Genomic DNA, 19,279 nt, shown 5'->3' with positions numbered 1-19,279 from the left:
TTTTAGCTTATCTTTGGTTTTACAGAAATGGGGCGGCTTTAGCGGGTCGTCTAGTAATCGGAAGGTTGCTTGTTCGAATCCCAGCTCCCCCTATCTGCATGCCAAAGCATCCTTGAGCAAGATACTGAACCCCAAATTGCTCCTGATGAGCAGTTGGCGCCTTGCCTGGCAGCCTCCGCCATCAGTGTGTGAATGGGTGAATATGACAAGTGTTGTAAAGCGCTTTGAGCGGTCCGTTGACTGGAAAAACGTCCATTTACTTTGCTATTATTTATTCTGGCAATTCGGTTGCAAAAATAAATACCTAAAGTTTTCACAGTTAGAGCTGGCAGTCAGTATGAAGGAAAGACTTGTTGAGTACTTGCTGACAGAAAAAGAAATGCACAGAGTTGTCTGTGGATTCATACCCGTCCAATATATTCATTGCTACACCAGCTGCTCATGTGCACGTAATGTTGCTATTTCAGTCTCACAGACTCTTAGGAGATGAGGTGTAGCACCGTTTATGGACAGAAACGTCTGAATTAATCGTCACCTTCAGAAGGATGAGGATCCCGTCTTGCGTCTCCTCGTCTGTCGTGATGTTGAACATCCCGGGCCCGTCGCCGTCCATGATCCTGAAGTCCATCTCCGCGTTGGAGCCTATATCAGCGTCAGCCGCTTTGATTCTGGCCACCACGGATTGCACCGGCAGCGACTCCGGCACCGTGTACTGATAGTTCTCTGGAAAAAGGAAGGACAGGAGGGAAAAAAGGTTGGACGTGCTTATTTTTCCACCAGCGACTCACCTTCAAGCAGCTCAGTTTTTGTTATACCCTTCAGCTTTGATTCGGCCGTGTCGCTTCTGAATAAATTCATGTTGCATAACGCGGACGGGCAGCAATCGTGATATACATGGGGAAAAAAAGCACTTTGCTTTGACTTCACACAGCAGCAGAGGCAGTGGAGACGGCGATAGGAAAATAAAATATGCAATTATGAAAGCAAAGACTAATTTGTCAGATTTCGGCAAGTTTTACAACCAGAAGAATAAATTAAGGAAAATGCAGAAGTCCTTAAACGCCGCATGGATGTAATGGGTTGTCTCTTGGACCAAAAACAGAGAAAATAAGAAAAAGAAGACGAGTCAGGCTTCGATTCCTTTAGTACCTTCCATGGGATGAAACGTCCACTTGAAGAATCTATTACCCCCCGAAACTCTCCATTGTGTTCCTCGAGCTTTTGTCTGACCCCTTGGATTTAAAGTACTCTTATAAGAATAAAGAAGGGAATCATATTCATAATCATAATCTCTCCAATCACCATGGCAGAGCTCATTACCAAACCTTTCTGTGTTCCTCACAGTGTCTCCCTCTGCCACCGTCTAAATGCTAATCTGCCTGACATTGTTTGCCGCCATGTAATCTTTATAATGGCTTTTTAATTTGCCGTGGAATAGCAGCTCTTTAAAAGACCAAAGAATTGCTTTCCTCCCTCCGTTTTGCCCCGGCACCTACCTCTTTTTCCCTTCCCGGCACACCTCCCCCCCCTGCAGCCTGTCCTCTCATGCAGCTAACCTTGGCTTCTTCCCTTCCCTTCGTTTCTTCCCAGGGCTAGCTATAGCTCCCGACTCTATCAGCGCCGACGCTCCGTAATGGTCTATCGATTCTGACCCATGACCCTGTGAGTGCGACAGCAGGAGCAAAAAAAAAAAAAAAAACCCAAACTCCTCCAAAGTCTCTTTCTTCACAGCGTGACAGCACTGGGTTAAAACGCCATTGATGACTTGTTGTGCAAACTTGAACCTTTTCTTTCCCCCCAGGGGCCAGCAAATTGACTCTGCTCCATGGCAGTCTAGTGGTGAGAGCACCAGCCAGACATTGGTCGGGCTATCAGCGGTAAACCGATTGCCGGCGCTTCGGATTATCATGAGAAGCAGTGCATGCCTTTGAATCCTAAAGCTCGGCCTGGAACCCATTAGCAACCCGTGAAATAGGCTGACAACAAAAAAACGGAGGCTGATTGATCCTGGTGTCCAACGCCAAAGCATTCCCCGAGCTCTGATGAAGAGTAAAGCAGGGTAGCTGCACACCTTGCAGGAAGGCGTTGGTTAAAGTCCAAACGTTTGCTGAAAATACAAATGTAAGGAAGTTACAGAGATAAATAGAGAACGGGGTGAGGAAGGCCGTTGACTTAACCTTAGAGAAAGGACGTGATAAAGTTTAATGATGAGGATTTAATGAGCGTGTTTGTCTTCTGAGATCTCTGAGTACTTCCTGTTCAACCGCACAGTGCTTGAAAAATAATTTCCGAGTGTTGTTAGTGATATAGTAAAAATAAAATGTCTTTTCATGGGTGGATTAACAGCCCAGTCTTTTTTGTACCGCTGCATTCATTGCCTACAATACAGAGTATGCCCTCCTTTGGTTCCCGGAGTTCAAGTGGTTTTCTAGCGATAACAGATCTTTAAACCTCCATTCAACTGGAACAAAAAACATGCAAGTGAAGCGAATAGCTGGAGGTTTTCCTTTTCTGATTGCTGAGTCGCTGTTCAGAACATGCCGTGCACCGTACATGACAACCTCAATCGATGCTGCAGAGACGAGCAGGAACAGGAGTCTTACTGTGAGTGAACCGAGGTGGGTTGTCGTTGACATCGGTTAGCGTGACAGTGACGGAGGTGGTGCCGGAGAGGCCGCCCATCTGGCCGACCATGTCTTTGGCCTGGATGACGAGAACATACTGGTCCCTCGTCTCCCGGTCCATGTTGGGGAGAGCTGTTCTGATGACACCTGAAGAGAGGGAGGAAGAGAGGGAGGAAGAGAGAGAGGGAGGGAGGGAGAAGAAAAAACACTAAATATAAAACTGGATAGCCGACAATAATGGTTTCATGGTTTATTTAGTCAAGTTGACACTTGTGCTATCATTAAAGCTACCATTTGGAGACGCTAAAGCTGGACATTTCAATGTAATTTCATTTATATTGTGAATATTTATAAATATTTATTTTTATTTCAATACTAGCTGAGAATTTCAACCGTTTATCCAGCAGTTTTAGCTAAAACTTATCCATTAGCTAACTTTATATGAATATCTATTAAATAACCATTACAACTGTTTACTTTTAGCATCATTTTCAATATGCTAAAGGCCAGTCTCTATCTGCTACCATTAGGTATTAATTGTAATCGTTTATATATTCAACCATTTATCCATTACTTTTAGCTAACTGCTACAACTGTTTAGGCCTCTTGCTACTTTCACTAGCTAGCTATCACAACCATTTATCTATTTTGTTCAGTTTTTCATCTGTTTATCCTAGTTTTAGCATCTTTTTCAAGGTGCTAAAGGCGCTAACTCTCTATCACCTACCGTTAGGTATTAATCAAAACCATTTATGTCTTCTACTTTAAGGTATTTCAACCATTTATCTGTAACTTTTAGCTAACTGCTACAACTCTTTAGGCCTCTTGTTAAGTTAGCTAGCTAGCTCAGTATTTTTAACAGTTGATGCAGATTCTATTTAACTTCCTGTTTCAACCATTTACCCATTTTAGCCAAATGTTTCAACTTTTTATGCCAGTCCTTTAAATTAGTTATTTAGATATCAAACCATTTATCCATTAGGCTACTTCCAGCTAAATATTTCACCTATTTATATGTTAATTTTAGCTAACTGATTTACTTTAGTTGGTCGTCATGTTTTTTCCATTCCTTTTAGCTAACTATTTCCATTATTACTTTAAAAAAGCTTTCAGCCATCTGCTTCATTTTTCCATTTAGTTAACAAATTCAAACATTTCCCTTTTTTTTAGCTAAATATTCCAACTTTTTATCCACTTAGCTGGCCTATGTATTTGAACTGTTAAATTGCTAATTACCACATATGTTTACACTAATTACTACTGTTAGCCATGTGACCTGTTTGTTCATCTTTCCACAGTGGGAAGAAAATATGTTTGATAAATGTTATGTTCCTGTTATTTTCATCTGTTTTTTTGATAATTCTTCCTTCAGGAGGATCGACAGTGGTCAAAAACTACGGCGCTTTAAAAGCCTCCAGTTCATGTTTGTTTTTGCAGAAAAGCGTCAAAAGCACCAAAAGAAAAAAAAAATGACTACAAAACAAAATTACACTTCAAGCCCTGAAATTATTTTAACTACTAGTTGACAAGTACAACACTCAAGTACTGGAAGGATTCATGTCGAAATGTCTGTTCTAAAGATAAATTCAGACTGCGGAAACGTGTTCGCTTCAAGTCCTCAAGTAGTAATTATAAGAAAACATGACTTGGGGTTAATGCGGGATGCCCATAATGGCTGGTTGCTTGTTTACACAACAGCGATGAATCGTGACTCTTATGTGCCCTCAAACACGCTGTCACTCCAAAATGTTTAGTAGTCTGACATATGACGAGATTAAGACGTTGTCAGAAAAAGTGAGCACATGCAAGGGGACATTTCCGCCGCCAGGGGAGACATTATCTGTCTGTCCCCACTGTCATGATTGATCTCTATCAGAAAAGGATCAGAGATGTGACAACACTGGCATCAAATGACTGGCATTTGTCTGTATTTGCCTGTTTGCACCTTTCGCCGGCGCATGAATCTGCCGAGATGCGGTACACATGCACAAAATACTAAAAAGCTCGACCAGAAATCTTTTCATTAATGACATTTTTCCAATCTCGACTTTATCTCTCGACTACAAAGATGATAATTCCAGAGAAATTAACAGCGCGCATTTAAATGCAAAGAAAAAGTGTCCTAATCCTTCAAAAGCAATCACTGTTGCCTCCAAAGTTAATGACTTACCACACAATGTGTTTCATTCATTAAATGGCACTTATTAAAGATTCTTAGGGAACATGGGAGATTACTCATTACAGACCCCACAAAGCCACGGCACACAGTTGCCGAATAAATGAATCATTCTTAGCCGCTTTATCGCATTCGCAGTCTGATGAAGCAGATCAAAGAGGGGGCTCTCGCTTAAGAGTTTGGCACCTGAAAAATTTCCTCATAATCCTTTAAATTACACACAAATTTGACATGTAATTGAGGCCCACTCTCACGAGGGAAGGGGAGAAGAAACTGGTGTACTTATTTGCTCATTACATGTGCGGAAGAATTCTCAATCAGCCGTGCCCTTGACGAGGACTGTGTTGTTTTTAGACGTGATTAGGCGACCGAGGATGTTTGCAGATTTCACCGGCTGATTTGAAGAGGTAGATTTATACCTTTTTATCCACTCCTAACTGCTGACAGACGTGGTTAGCAGCTAGCTGGTGAGCATAGTGGAGTTTTTTAGCAGCTTAAGAGCCAGATATTTTCCTCACAGAGCTAGAAAAGAGTTAATATCAGACTTTAATTTGTCAAATGTTAAGAAAACATGAATAAATACTGTTAAATCTGATAATCTTGGACGTTTCCGCTCCATCTTCACTCCCTTCATCTACCGGCTCATGGCATATTCACCACATGTTTAGCCTACACATGCCTGAGGCCTATACAGTTATTTTCCAGGCGTGCTAGTTACACATAAATCCCATTATTTGGCTTGTGAGAGGTCTCTGTATAGTAATAAAGGTTTCATGCAATTTCAAAGTGGCGATTTTTGCCTGCACATCCACAAGTTTCCACTTATAAGCTAAAATCTGATTAGATAGGTGAGAATACCAGTCTATGCATTAACACTGACACTGTTATATTAATACTAATAATAAAAAATGCTCTGGGTGATACAAACAGCACGTTAACTCTCCTTTCACATAAATGCGGCCGTCAACATGGCTCGACTTGTCGTGATTTTCTGCTTTTTTAATACATTTTCTGTTCCCTACGTTTGGTTTCGATCGGTTATTTGATGCTATAAAAAGGGGAAGTGATGTCATGAGGCACAGCTCGGACTCTGGCTCCAGATGACATCACTAGCACGAGACGACAGCGTTGGTATCTGGGATGTTTTTGTACAGCGGGAGGAATAAAGATACGTCATCCTCCTTCGTATATCTCAATGGTTTATTGGAAATTTGGATGGAGGTCTCTGCCCAGGATGGTGCAGATCTGGATAAAGGGTTGGATCCAGGAATTTGGCGTGCACTAGAAAATGTTTACATGCATTACGTTCAACAAACACATTATTTTTTTACATCCTGTCCAGCTTCTCTGTTCACCCTCTTGTCTTAGATGCTCCTCTTTAGTACCCGTCTCTTTAAGGCCCCTCCTCCAAGCAAGCCTGATCTGCTCTGATTGGACAGGTCTCACAGGCCTGAGCAAGGCACCACCCACTGTGTTCCTGCATCTGCTCTACTGGTGTTTTTGAAGCCTTGACTGTAACTAAGGGCAGTGACTGTGCACTTGTGACATCACAACCTTACAGAGGTCCTAATGGCTCGTTTAAAGACAGTTTCTGAATATATTATAATAAAAAGACAGGAAACCCCACTTCTGACGACCTTCGACATTATGAAGCGGGTGTTTTCAACATTTTCGTTGCTCAGCATTGATCTTGATGAAAAAAAGGTTGCTATTGAAGTTGGCTTGGTTGAATTAAAGGTAGCTGTTGGGCCTTGGTGGAGGTTTGCGCTCGCCTGAGTGCCATTACACTGCGACCATGGATGCATACACAATAAAATATTTGACATTGAACAAAAAGAAAAAAAAAATATGATGTAAAATACACCTCCAACAGATTTCTGATGAGTCACCAACATGATGAAGGTCCACCATTTCCAGCACTGTGTGTGTGAGGACTGTGTTCTGTTTTGACTGAGTTACGACCCGCGCTGACAGGTGCTGTATTTTATCCACCTCGCCGCATGTCTTAACTGACCCTCAGTCTCGCTTTATCCTGCGCTAAGTCTGGTTCTCACAAGACTAGCGCGAGTACGAGCACACACACACACACACTTAGTGTTTGTAATTAAGCTCACTCGAGGAACAAGGGACGAAGGACAAACAAATCAAGAAAAGTGGGTCAGAAGACTTCAAGAGAGGAATGAAGACGCCTTTTGACCGTCAACCGCGGCTGTACTTGAAAATAAACAATTCCATTAAGTGTTTAATTTTCTCTCTCTCTGCCATCCTTTATTAATGTCATCACAGCCCCTCCAGCTGAAAACTGTTATTGGCTGCTCTAACTAAATGGCTCAGTTAGCTAAATTATAGTGAGCCGGCCGCTTCTTTTTCTCCCAAGTCTCTGCCAGTGGGCTTACAGTGGGATGACGCCGGTCAATAAAGCAATAATCTTTTGCTGTTGCTCTACAAAACATGCCATTTTCAGTCCTGAATCAAATAATGAACAGTGGGGCGCTGTCATACAGCACCGGGGGGGGGGGGGGGGGGGGGGAACACGGCTGCCTCTCTCTCCTTCACTTAAGCCTCAACGACAAAGTCAAAACATGTCATCTGTTTCTTTCTTATTTATTTATTTATTTTTTTTGAAAGCCTTATGCTTTTATGCCGGGAATTCAGGCATCAGATATTCACCCATCTGCTCCGTTTATCCCTTGCATCCTTTCCCTCCATCCACCCATTCATCACTCCTCCGGTTCGCCTCTTCCACAGTGTAACCTGGTAGCCAATTAAAGAGCACCACCACTGCTCTGGTGCCTGCTGCCGTGACACCTGTGAACCCTGTTTACTGGGTTGCATCAGAGAGGTTACTTCCAGCCTTCAATCCAGCGCCGCTCCCTTAATACTGGCTAGACACAAACAAAAAGAAAACTTTTCTGTTCTCCACTTCCCATACAACATCACCACAGGGACAAAGCATGCATGTCTAGACTTGAAAGGGGCATCTTTAAACATTCAGGAGAAGCAGGAGCTGGATAATGGTTGGGCTGTAATAACAGCTGCAACGGGTGGCACCTAAAAGGTGAAATAAAGTAGAGAAAGATGTTAAGATTGTGGAGCCGGCAGTGAGACAAATAAATGATCTCACTAAGCCATAGATAGGCTTCACACACAATTGATATACTTATTTAATATCAGCTTGGTGTGTTGGAGCCTGAGAGTTATTGGCTGTGGTTAATGATGCCATGAATCCTGATTCCTAGGAAAGGAAAAAAAAACAAAAAAAACAGCGACATGTTTCTCCTCCCGCCTGGCCAGAAGCACACATACTTCTCACCGAGCGACACGACTAATCCACACGGCGATGTTGCAAGGCTGTTGTTTGTCTGCTGGGTGCCAGCCCCCCCCCCGCTCTCTATCTCTGTTACCCCGTGCGGCGCTGGTGTCATTCCTGGGGAGAGGCGATGATTAAAATCCTTCTGTCGCTATCACGGCACGGCCTCGCATTGCGCCGTGACTCCTTTGCCTCCGGTGCAAGCCAGACGCATTGTAGCCGCGCATTTATCTAGCTGTCTCCACACCACTGGCGGCAGACGGGTGGGCCACGCTCCCTGCTAAAGCCCAGATACTTGACATTTGTCTTGGGAAGAGGAAATAAAAGTGCAGACTTTCGGAGGAACCCTCTGGCTCTGCGAGCAGCTATGAGAGGTACTGATGAAGGTGATGAACACTTAAACATGAAGGGTGCAGTATGTGATTTGCCGAAGCCTCGGGCGGTCCACTTACAAGGAATAGATCCTATAACACAAAAAAACAGGCCATACAAACAGGGAATAAAACCTCCAGCCCGGGTAGTTTATTACTGAGTGACATTCAAGCATCAGGCTCTAATCACGGGTCACTATACCGACCAGGGGATCCAGGAGTGCGAAGGCACCGAGTGGTGCTGCAGCACAAAGTGTTGTTCAAACCTTTAGTTAAGTCAAACATGCTACAAAGGAACAATATCCATTTGTTTGAGTTGTACGGCTGAAAGGGGAAGTGTGCTCTCCTGTGCACACACGCAGGTGTGGGTGTTTGTTTGTGATTGGAATTGAAAAATTGCATCTCCCTCTCGATATTACAGGAGGCAGCCAGATTTATATCTAGCCTTCAGCTGTAATGTTCTCGATTTAGTGCAGTCACCACAACGAGGATCTGGTGCGGGGGAACAACCACAACACGTCTCAAAGAAAAGCACACCAGGTTTTTAAATATCCAGCAGCTGATACTGATGCTGTTTACTTACGTTTACATTATGTTTTGCTACTACAAACCACTGATATGTTGAAACTTTACATGTCATGGCGCTGGGATTTAGTTTAGTTGCTTCCTGTTTTATTTTGTTGCTTTCCACTTCCTGTCTTTGTCTTTTTCCTGCTTTTTCCTGTTTTTGCTTAGTTAATCAGTTAGTTTGAATGACTTAAATGCAGTAATTTAAGTTGACGTAATTAGTTACTTCCACCCCTGTATCTAAGTCTGTTTTTCCTTCACTGTTGGTTCGTCATTGCTCCCTGTGTCTGCTCCTCTTGTGTCGCCTGTGTTCCAGCTTGTGTTCCCCGGGGCCTCTTTGCCTTTTTGTTGCCAGTTTTTCTGTCGCCTGCCTTTCTGTTATTTGCATCTTGGATTTTGGCATTCAGTTTTGTCATTGTTTTGTTTTCTTTAAGTTCAATTTTTAGTTTTATGCTGTGACAACACTGTTTACGGTCTGGTTGGTTTAGGTACAAAACCACTTGGTTAAGGTCAGGAAAAGCTCACGTTTTGGCTTAAAATACCTGATTTTGTCACCAAAAACACAGCTGGATATTTTCCCGGGTCTCTTTAAAAATATCCGCCTGTGTTACACTTATAAATCTTGGAATTCTGTCATCAAAAATACTCGCTGGTTTCACACTTACAATTTGAAACTTAGTCTAGGACTGCAGTCACTGGTTTGCCAGCCTTCTTGCCTGTAACTCCACCACCATCCCCTCCACCTTCTGATATGACAGTCAGGTCATAAACGTGTAAAGTGAACGTGATATGATACGTTTTGTAGAAACGTCAACGTGGTAAGTAGCCGCTGACATGTACAAATGTGAAAAATACAGAAAAAGAAGTCGAGTATTGGTATCAGCAAATATCCAAATTCAGCTACCATGCTAATATCTTCATTAAAGGCTGACCCGTCTGCTTCTGACCTCCGCGTTAGAATATCACACGTGATGATTACACGAGGGTCCGGACGTGGCCTTTTCCCTTTATTTGACTGAATCCGTCTAATTAGATTCTCAGGCTGAGAAAAAAAACACAAAGCTCAGTCCATCCAGCCTCCTCTCACCTGAGTGGCTGTCATATTCAGATGTCACAGTCGTGTCGCTGTGAGAGGCAGGCCGTGTCACATCTTAAATACCCCCTTTAGGATGTAATTAATCCTCTCATTCAGGCACCTGGCACTTCCCACTAACTAAATTCTTCTCTTGTTATTCCAGCCATTGAGGTTTGCGAGCATGCATGCATGCTTAGCAGCGCTAATGTGCGCGGATAATTGTCTCTGGAGGACTTGCCATATCGCCAAGGTGTATGGAGCTGGAGGCAGCTGTTCAAACCTCCTTGAGCCTGCCATCAATTAGAACGCAGTCCTTAACAGCAGTAGCGTTTTCAGCGTCACCTTCAAACCAAACTAGAAGCTATCAATCAATATATTTTACAAAATCATGTCTTAACTGAGCACCTTTAGGTGCAGCAACTTGTGTATTTTGCAGACATTATACATTGCTTGGAAGTTAGTGGAGCTATTCAGGATTAAGTACTTTTTTTTCCCCAAGGGCACCTTGTAGATTCAATTTGGGATTAAGAACCAGAGTAAAGAGACTTGTTAGACGACAGAGAGCCAGGATGCTACCGTCCTAACACCAGGTCACACACATCAGCCTCCCCCCCCCCACACCCTGACCATTAGCCCCGTGCCACTTAATCGCTAGTGCAGTATTGCAGTGTGGAGCTTAGAGTGTATTTCAGCGCCGGCACTTTGTCAAAGTCACCCTCTGCTATGGCCCAGGCGTGTGCCGCAAATGGGACTAATTAGTAACTCGCAAAGACAGAAGCACAACGCTCATCCCACAACACTCAATCGTCGGGCTGCCGTCGAGAAGCCGGTCGTCTCACCCCCGGAGTGCATTCTGTAAGATACATGGTATTGACGATATGTTAAATACTAACAGTTAACACAAACAATGCGGTCCCTTTCACAGCCAACAAAGAGGGTTGACACCATATTCAACACCCGTAACACCATTTAAACTGAGACTATGGAGCTATTGAGAGGAAATAACACAATTCTTCCTCTCTTAGAAAAGACACAATTCAATACGCTTCTGCTTCCAGAGTCGTACTCGTTCTGTTATGACCAGCAGCTCATGGCGGTTAATGTTTGATGCTTCTCTACTTGTACTACTGTTCGACAAAGTTTCAACATGCCACATTTCACTGGTGTAAAACAAACAACTGATGCAAGGGAATCATTGAAAATGAAACCGGTCTGATGGATCAACCCCGCAAGCAGAGGTGGGAAGCAACAACGTGCAAATACTCAGGTATCTGTACTTTACTTGAGTATTTATTTCCCTGACATCTTTTGACTTTTCCTCCGTACATTTGAACACAAATATCTGTACTTTCTGCTCCTTACATTTTCAAAACAGGCACGTCAACGCTGAACTTATCAGTGCGTATCACGCCTGGCAGCAAGATTAAATCACAAAAAAAGACACAACGAGATGGAAACAGACAGATATTGAAGGCCGGGATTTTCTTATTCTCTCACTTTGTTGCTGCTCGGGACGCTGTATCAACACATAATGTCAGTATTTGACGTCCTGGGATATGAGACTCAACAATCAACTATCTGCCTGGTGTGTTTATGAACAGCTCAGACAACCCCTGTACAAATGTCCTCCAGAGGGATAGTTTACTTTGATACTCTGAGTACATTTCAGAGCCTGTACTTCATTAATTTTATTTTAAGTTGAATCAGTACTTCTCTTCTTCACACATGTATTTGTATTTCTACTTGAGGAGATAATATGTGTACTTTTGTCACTTCTGCCTGCAAGCAGCAAGCTACGTTTGTTTTGCTTTACTTGCTCATTGCTCATTTCTTTTCCCAGTGTTTGACAAACAGTGATATTTTCTGCACCTTTTCAAGACTATCATTTGAAGTCTTGCTCTATTGGATTATGTTTTGGTCGAGTTATTTTCCCCAACACAAACTCTGATTCGACTATTAATTTTGGATTTGGCTGTCCCACAGGTGACGTCTCAACCAAGCGGAGCGGCAAAGATGAATCGATCAGGTGTCAAATATTCAACTAATCACCAACAATTTCAGTAATAGATTAATCTGAGTAGTTTTTTAAGAAAAAATGTGAATATTTTCTGTTTGAAACCAGAGAGGTGGCTACTTAGAAGGGTCCTGCAAATATAAACAAAGTAAAACAGTATGAAATTGTGTTGACCTTTCTTTACAGTTTGTTTTTCAGTTTATTCAGTCAAGAAAATCAATCAGTGCAGATTTTTCTCTTCTGATTAATTCTTCTCCAAGACTACATAGTGCACCTTTAAGTCTAACCAAGGACTCTTGGCCATACCAGACCACATACTGTACAGTCAGACTGCAGCAGCAACACCTCTCATTGTAAAGTGCAGATTTAAAATAGGATCACCTACACAAAGGGAATGTATACTAGGAACATGAGGTGCCTGAGCAATGGAGCAAGTAGAGAAAATGAATCCCCATTATTGACTTCGGGTAGGTGAGTTTATGGTTTTGCTTCCCCATTTAAAGAAACTTATCATCTTAAAGTATACACTTATATTTAAGCAGCATATATCAATAATCATTTACTATTTTCAGCACCTGAGAAATAAGGTGCCGAGTCATAAAAAAATCACCACCTTCTGAGTTCTTCCAGTTGAACCTTTCCCTCATCGTTTACAGCATACTTTGACTCTCGCTCATCGTTCGCCACGGCATGCTTTGACTGTCAATCGCAGTGTGTCGATCCACACGGAAGTCCGACTATTTTTAAGGGTGAGAAACAGGTGAGGAAGCTAAAAGTAGGATTTTGCTGTCGCCAAAATGCCAAACCGATTTGCGAGTCAACATCTGGAACCTTTGCCAGCCCGCCCACCTAACGTTAGCTTGGTGATTGGACAGTTTTGGGCTGTGGACATTTGCAAATTAGCAGAATCAAATGCAACATGGTTTAGCACTAACTTAACATTGGACAGTTTGCCTAGAGGGCATTTATAATTTACCCACTTTTTACTGAACCACTATATCCTCTTGGTGATTTTGTCCAATTATTATCAATGTCTCACTCCAGCACTACTAGCTTAATAAGACATGCGAGTTCACTGATAATGGCTAAATGTGTCCAAGGACAAGTTTTTTTCCCATCAGATATCTTAGTTATAACAAGATTGAGCTAGCTAAGCAGTACTGTGTTTATATGTGTGGTATTCAGTTAAGGAAATCCCACAATCAGTTGGCTTAAGGCTGACTCAACAGGGACTGGAAATCGCCTCTGTAGCTAGGTCATCACTAAGGATCGGCCTACTTTCTGGGGTAGTAAACTAGGTTTCATTACAAATATGAGAGAGTTTTCCAGTTATTAGTCAGACCCAATGTATTTCCGGAGAGACAGAAATAACTCTTGCAAAAAGATTTTCTATTTTGAGAGCTAATTGCCCCACAACATGAATTCATTTTGATTTAAGGCCATCTCTTGTTTTGTTGGTAAGACTTGTATAATTGCCTCTTTCTTTACTCTGTCAATGTTGTGCCACTAATAACAGTAAAGCACACTGTCATGGTCCTAGGTTTTAGGTTTTAGTTCAGTTGAGTTCCTGTTTTTTTTCACGTTTTTCTTTCCACTTCCTGTCTTTGTCTGTTTTCCCGCCCCTTTTCTGTGTATATCCTTGTTTAATTTGCTCATCAGCCCTTATGTACTCAAGTCTTTGTTTTCCCTTACTTGATTAATCTGTTTTCATCCTGTGCTCCTGAGTTGTTCCCTATGGCTTCATGGTTTAGTTCATTTTTGAATGTTTAAACCACAATACAACTTAGCCACTGAGCAACATGACTGAAGGCAGTTTATCAGAATACATTCAGCTTCGTCTGGAGCCACAAAAGGCTTTACACTTCCTTTTTCACATATGCAGTAGCACTCCTAAAGACCTGTAAACACACTTTAATGTGTAAAATGACCCTGTGTTAAGTTACCCTTTAATCCAAGAGGTTAGGTGGTGTAGAAATGAAGAAAATGTGGTTTAAATTCACACCTAGAAAGTAAAATGCAGTGCAAGCACATTCTGTGTTCTTGTGATTGACATTTTTCAGCAAAGACCTCTATAAACCTCGCTAGATTCCTACCTGGGAGAAAAACTGAGAAAGTAAAATGTCAAGATGCAAACAAATGTTAAATATCAGAGTCACTCTTAAGAATCGGTAGACTGGCATTTGCTGACATCTCTGCATCACGTCTCAACCACAGTGCTGATTGTTTGTACAGTGACAGTATGTCATGTAGCACAAATAAACTTCTACTGTTGGAGGATACAGGCCACTTACAGTAAGCAATCGTAACCCCAAAAAGCTTTTGAAATATCAACCTTGGGATTTAAAACTCCACTTAGCTTAATGAAAAACACGTCATGAGCCGAGGCTGTGAAAGAATGAGCTCCGGTCATTGAGCCGGACGGGTCTTAAGAAAAACATGACATGAGAGTAATGGGGACTTTATGGGGCAGACATGCTGTTTGAACATCACTTAAGTAAATGTCGGCTCTCGCTCTAATTGGTATTGGTGTCAGGGAGCCTCACATGAGACTCGTCGATGGGTTTGTGCGCAAACCTTGTTAAAGATCACTGAACAGCCGGAGGCGAGTGGTCAAGACTCAGTTTCCGTCCCTGTTTTAGGCATTTCTGCCAAACACAACGTGTTAAATGAGGCCTGCTTCTTTTATTCATTTTTTAGATCGTCATGATCAGAATTTTAATTAATCTTAAAATAATCAAATACATGATAACAAGGTCAGTTAGCAGATTTCACAAGGTATGGGATTTCTTGTTTTGATAGGCTTAAATCTCTAATAACTTAAGACGTTTGTTTTGTTTGTGCACTTACCAGACTTCAACAGTGTACTTAAATATTCAATTTACTTGACATAATTGTATTAATTGTGCCTATAATAACTTGCACATATGTATCCATGCTGCACTGTATTATGATTATTATTATATATATTTATTTTATATATTTTATTCTCTTTTAATTTAACCACATGAACTCTAAATAACGTCATGGAAGGGTCAGGATAAGAGGGAAAAATAAAAAGCATACTTGTTTTCATACTACACTGTCAAACAATGAAAAGATACTTAACAAAAATAGTGGCAGTAGAAAAAGATGTAAATATTTTACTACTTAATTAATGAATAATATACTTAACAACTTAACACAAATTAGAAGAAGCAGAAATTAAAGAAATATTTCACTGCTGGGAAGATGGCTTCTGCATAAAACTGGGCTGTTTATACAGTAGAAAGATGTAAATACATTTTAAATTGGTGAGAGAAAGGTAGAAAACCTACAACAACCAGAATGCACTGCACCGCACTGGACCTATAAACTTGGTTTAAGCTCCTTATCCATTTTAAAACAGGGAACAGTAAAGCAGCCAGCTGGTAACAGACACCGTCGTATTACAGCTAAATTGTCCACTAAAAAAGCCTCACAATACAGAAACAACATGGTGACCACTTCCAGCTCACAAAATCACTTTTGCAGTTAAACAGTATGCGAAATTATGTTTCTAAGAAAATTTTAGACAAGAAATAGAAGGAAATCTAACTAAATTAATGAATATAATAATCATGGTTGGTCACTTTTTGTTTGATTACCGAATATCAAATGTGCACGTTCGAGGGGAACAAGAAAATAGTCTGCCCGGTGTTATCTATCCATTTAATCAGGCCCTGATCAGGGGGGATTTTTGCTGGCTAAAGAATGGGTGATCTGGGTTTAGGCAAAACGGAGAGAAGTTTACCATTGTTTATTTAGGCTGCCGACATGGCAGTGATACAAAGCTGGTTGAAAATCTGCAAAATTCCCGTCTAAATATCTTTTAAGTGAGATAAGTCGCCTGTGGATAACTTAACCACAGCTGATACTCTGTGATAAATGTAATTTAAGAGGAGGAAGTGCTGTGATTTTTCAAAAAATGTCACGCAACTAAGCCACAAATAGAGACATACATATGAAAGGCGGCGTATTTGTAAAAGGGACTACAGTGCCGAAAGTTGATGACAATGCAGGAGCTCGGTTTTTCAAAAGGGAACCAGCCGAGCATTATTTAGCAGCATAAATTTTTATTTCCCCAAGGTAGTCCTTCTTGAAAGGTAACTAAATTAAGATGAAGACGAAGGTAAGCGGCTGAGCACTTCCTAATATTTCTCTCAATTACAGCTGTGTCTCGTACTTTTTCAGGGAGCAATATAAGGAAGAAACTAAAAATAAAACTTCAAAAAACTTGTGTAAACCAACAGAGACCTCTCCGCAGTAATGATGCTGCTATGAAAGCCTGCAGGATTTCACCTCCTGACACGCGAGTTACTCCTCTATAAGCCGACGCTCTACACTATAGGTTGTTATTAAGGTTACTGCTGTCAGACAAGAGAACATGTCTTCATGCTTCCCCGCGTCCGGTCCCACATGGAGTCACACCTCCCTGACAGCCGTCCGTGATATTCAATTCTGACACCAACATTGCATCTCATAACCATGAGATCCAATCACCTTCTACGTGGACGGAAAGAGAGCCAAGTATAATCAGTCGTGGTCAGGCGGTGATGGGCAGCAGAAAGCCGTGGCGCTGGCAGGGGCCCAAGGGCTGTGTCTGGGTGGACATTTAGGTCTGTGTGTGTGTGTGTGGTGCTTTGTCTGACAGGTTAATAAACCTGCTGTTGTCCTATAGAGAGAGAGTACCAACGTGGGATTTATCTGTTAGCTTAAAGTTTGAAGCTTAAACCTACATAAGGCAACTTAAATCACTCGGTAAACATCTTTTTTTCTCCAGGATGACATTTTTTCTATCAACACATGAGACTGTTTTCATCAGAAGAACAAAGTAAAGCAGCTTATTACGACCCGTGTTACGTTTCTTGTTATCGTATCTCGAGTAAAGAGCGGAAAGTCTGTACACTGAGGAGGTCGGGGAAGGATGGTCGGGTTAAAGAAGCATAGGACTTTCATTCAGGAGGCCGCTGTTCATACGTACGTAACGTAATGTAAGTTACTTATGTAACGTAGGTACATTTGCAGCTGAAGCTACAGAAGTCAAGGAGGTATTTTAAGCTAAACTTAATTTTGCTTATGTTCTTCAAAGCAGCTATAATCAAAGGATCACACTTGTCTTTTGTCATGACAAGAATTATCACTATTGTTTTCATTGTCAGACGCAACTACAGTGTTTTGGTCCGCTCTCATTACAGCCATTTCCCCGATCGAACAGGCAGCTGTAAAGAAAAAGCTCTAAAAAACAACTTTCCGGCACCGAGCAAGAGACAAAATTAGCAACCAGCTGGCCAGGTATCTCCCTATTGGACTTCATTCATAATTTGGCCATACAAATCTAAATAAATGAAGGTGTTTTTAGCGAAGAAGTGCAAGCAAGCCAACTAGATGCTACCTGGCCCTGCACCAAACTGCAGACAGGTGAACACCAGCTGCTGCTAACTCTGATATTTAGTCTTCTATCAGTAGTTAACAGTTTTACATGTCAGTCTGACCTAACAGAAAACAAACACCAGGAGTTTATCCGACATAAAAACTTGGAAATGTTACGAGAATTTGGTTTCAATTCATTAAAAAGACAAAGAAGGAATTGTTTAAGGGATTAGAGAAACACAAGCGATACAGGCCTCATTAGAATATACTTTAAACTGGGTGTTTATGATGTAAACACGCCATTTAAAATAGCCATCAGGACTGATATGATCTGTCTTTGGCTGTATTTGGACTGAGCCAGCCAAATTACCAGCTCCTTCTTGGCATTAAACGATGCCTACTAAAAAAAGGACCAGATTTATCAACACCCGTGAACGTGCGGCGCTTGATCACCAGCTGAATTAATGGCTGAGAAGAACTGAGAAAAACATGGAAGCAAAAAAAATTCTCCAGTTCCCAAACCAAACTCATCTTAAAGAAGGTGATTGCAGCATTTTAACACATTAATTAGCCCACAGAAGTTTTTTAGCTTCTGAGGAAATCAAAGATTTACAGCCTCAGAGGCGTCCCGGCGGAGCCGTCGGAGCTTAAAGAGTATCCATGAGGAACTTATTCATTTAGAGTGTATAAAACATGTAAATGTTCGCCCCAAAACATGGAAACATGGAAATGTTCCCTAATGAAAGCTTCGGCAGGAGGCTTCATTAGTCGAAGGTCTCTGGAAAGTGAAAAACAACATATAAATTCTGTGATACTGTGCAGACTTCACAGCCTGAAATTGTGATGCTCACAACATCTCATCCTGCTCAGATACCTCATCCATAAAGCAAACACAGTGTGAAGCCGTCTCCTTTTATTCCGATCTGCATTCATTTTTTCTCGAATTGCTCCTTTTTCTTCCGGTGGTTAGGCTTATTGAATGTTTACGAGTGAACCTCGCAGGTCGGCGTGGCGACTTTGCCGTCGCTCGCCCTCCCGTCTCTCTGTCCGCCTGGGTGTGAAAAATAAACGCCATAAATCCCTGCACTGCAGCGGGCCTTCACCAGTTCATGAATTAGAGCTATACATTCATATAAAAAAAAACACACCGGCAGCATGTGTGTATGTGTTTTGCTCGCCAAGCAGATGATGAAGGCTAATATTATGGGATGGCCCCATATTTTTCTGTTTTCTCGCAAGAGCACTTTGCATGGAGTAGCCGAGCCTCGGCAGGGCAGTGGCTAATGAGCCGGCTATGAAGATGCAGCGAGGACCGCCGCTGCACTTCTCAGGATAAAACGGCCCACAAGTCAACAAACTACCTCGCATCTCATCTCACAGTTAGTTTGGGCCCCGTCTTCTTCTTCTCTTCTTTCTGACTGTTCTCTAATTTCCCTGCTGTTATGTTTATTGCACCGAGCGACGACAGGCTTTAGCTGTCAGCCCGCTTTCTTTGAAATTCAGCGCTTTAATTTGCCGATCGCAAAATAAAAGCGTCGTGGTGTTTTTAATGTCGGCATCGAGGCACTTAAGTGTGGCGTATTTTCCAGTATGACCGAGGCTTAAAGCCACAGCATGTAACTTTTGGAATAACTCAGGGGTTTTGCTGCTGCAATAGCTTATCGTGCCTAATGGGCTAGTGCTCATTGTTCCAATGACCCATTATTCTGAAATCCCAATAGTCCGAAAAATGTCCCGTTGGACTGAAAGCCCAT

At 41.9% G+C, this 19,279-nt stretch overlaps 1 protein-coding gene across 2 annotated transcripts in view; it reads right to left on the bottom strand.

Moving 5' to 3' along the window:
• The window catches only part of LOC311249608 (cadherin-7-like), a 123,874-nt gene that overhangs the window by 34,212 nt on the left and 70,383 nt on the right, over positions 1–19,279 (bottom strand). For both annotated transcript variants that reach the window (XM_084340790.1, XM_084340789.1), the window contains exons 5-6: positions 2,604–2,771; positions 536–723 (exon numbers count right to left, since the gene is read on the bottom strand). In XM_084340790.1, coding sequence (XP_084196916.1) covers positions 536–723; positions 2,604–2,771 — 356 coding nt within the window. The remainder of the gene's footprint in view (positions 1–535; positions 724–2,603; positions 2,772–19,279) is intronic.

This window comes from Pagrus pagrus (assembly GCF_965226575.1).
Source record: "Pagrus pagrus genome assembly, chromosome: 20".
NCBI lineage: Eukaryota > Metazoa > Chordata > Actinopteri > Spariformes > Sparidae > Pagrus > Pagrus pagrus.
Note: the sequence above shows the minus strand (reverse complement) of the source record. Positions and strands in the feature narration are given on the sequence as shown.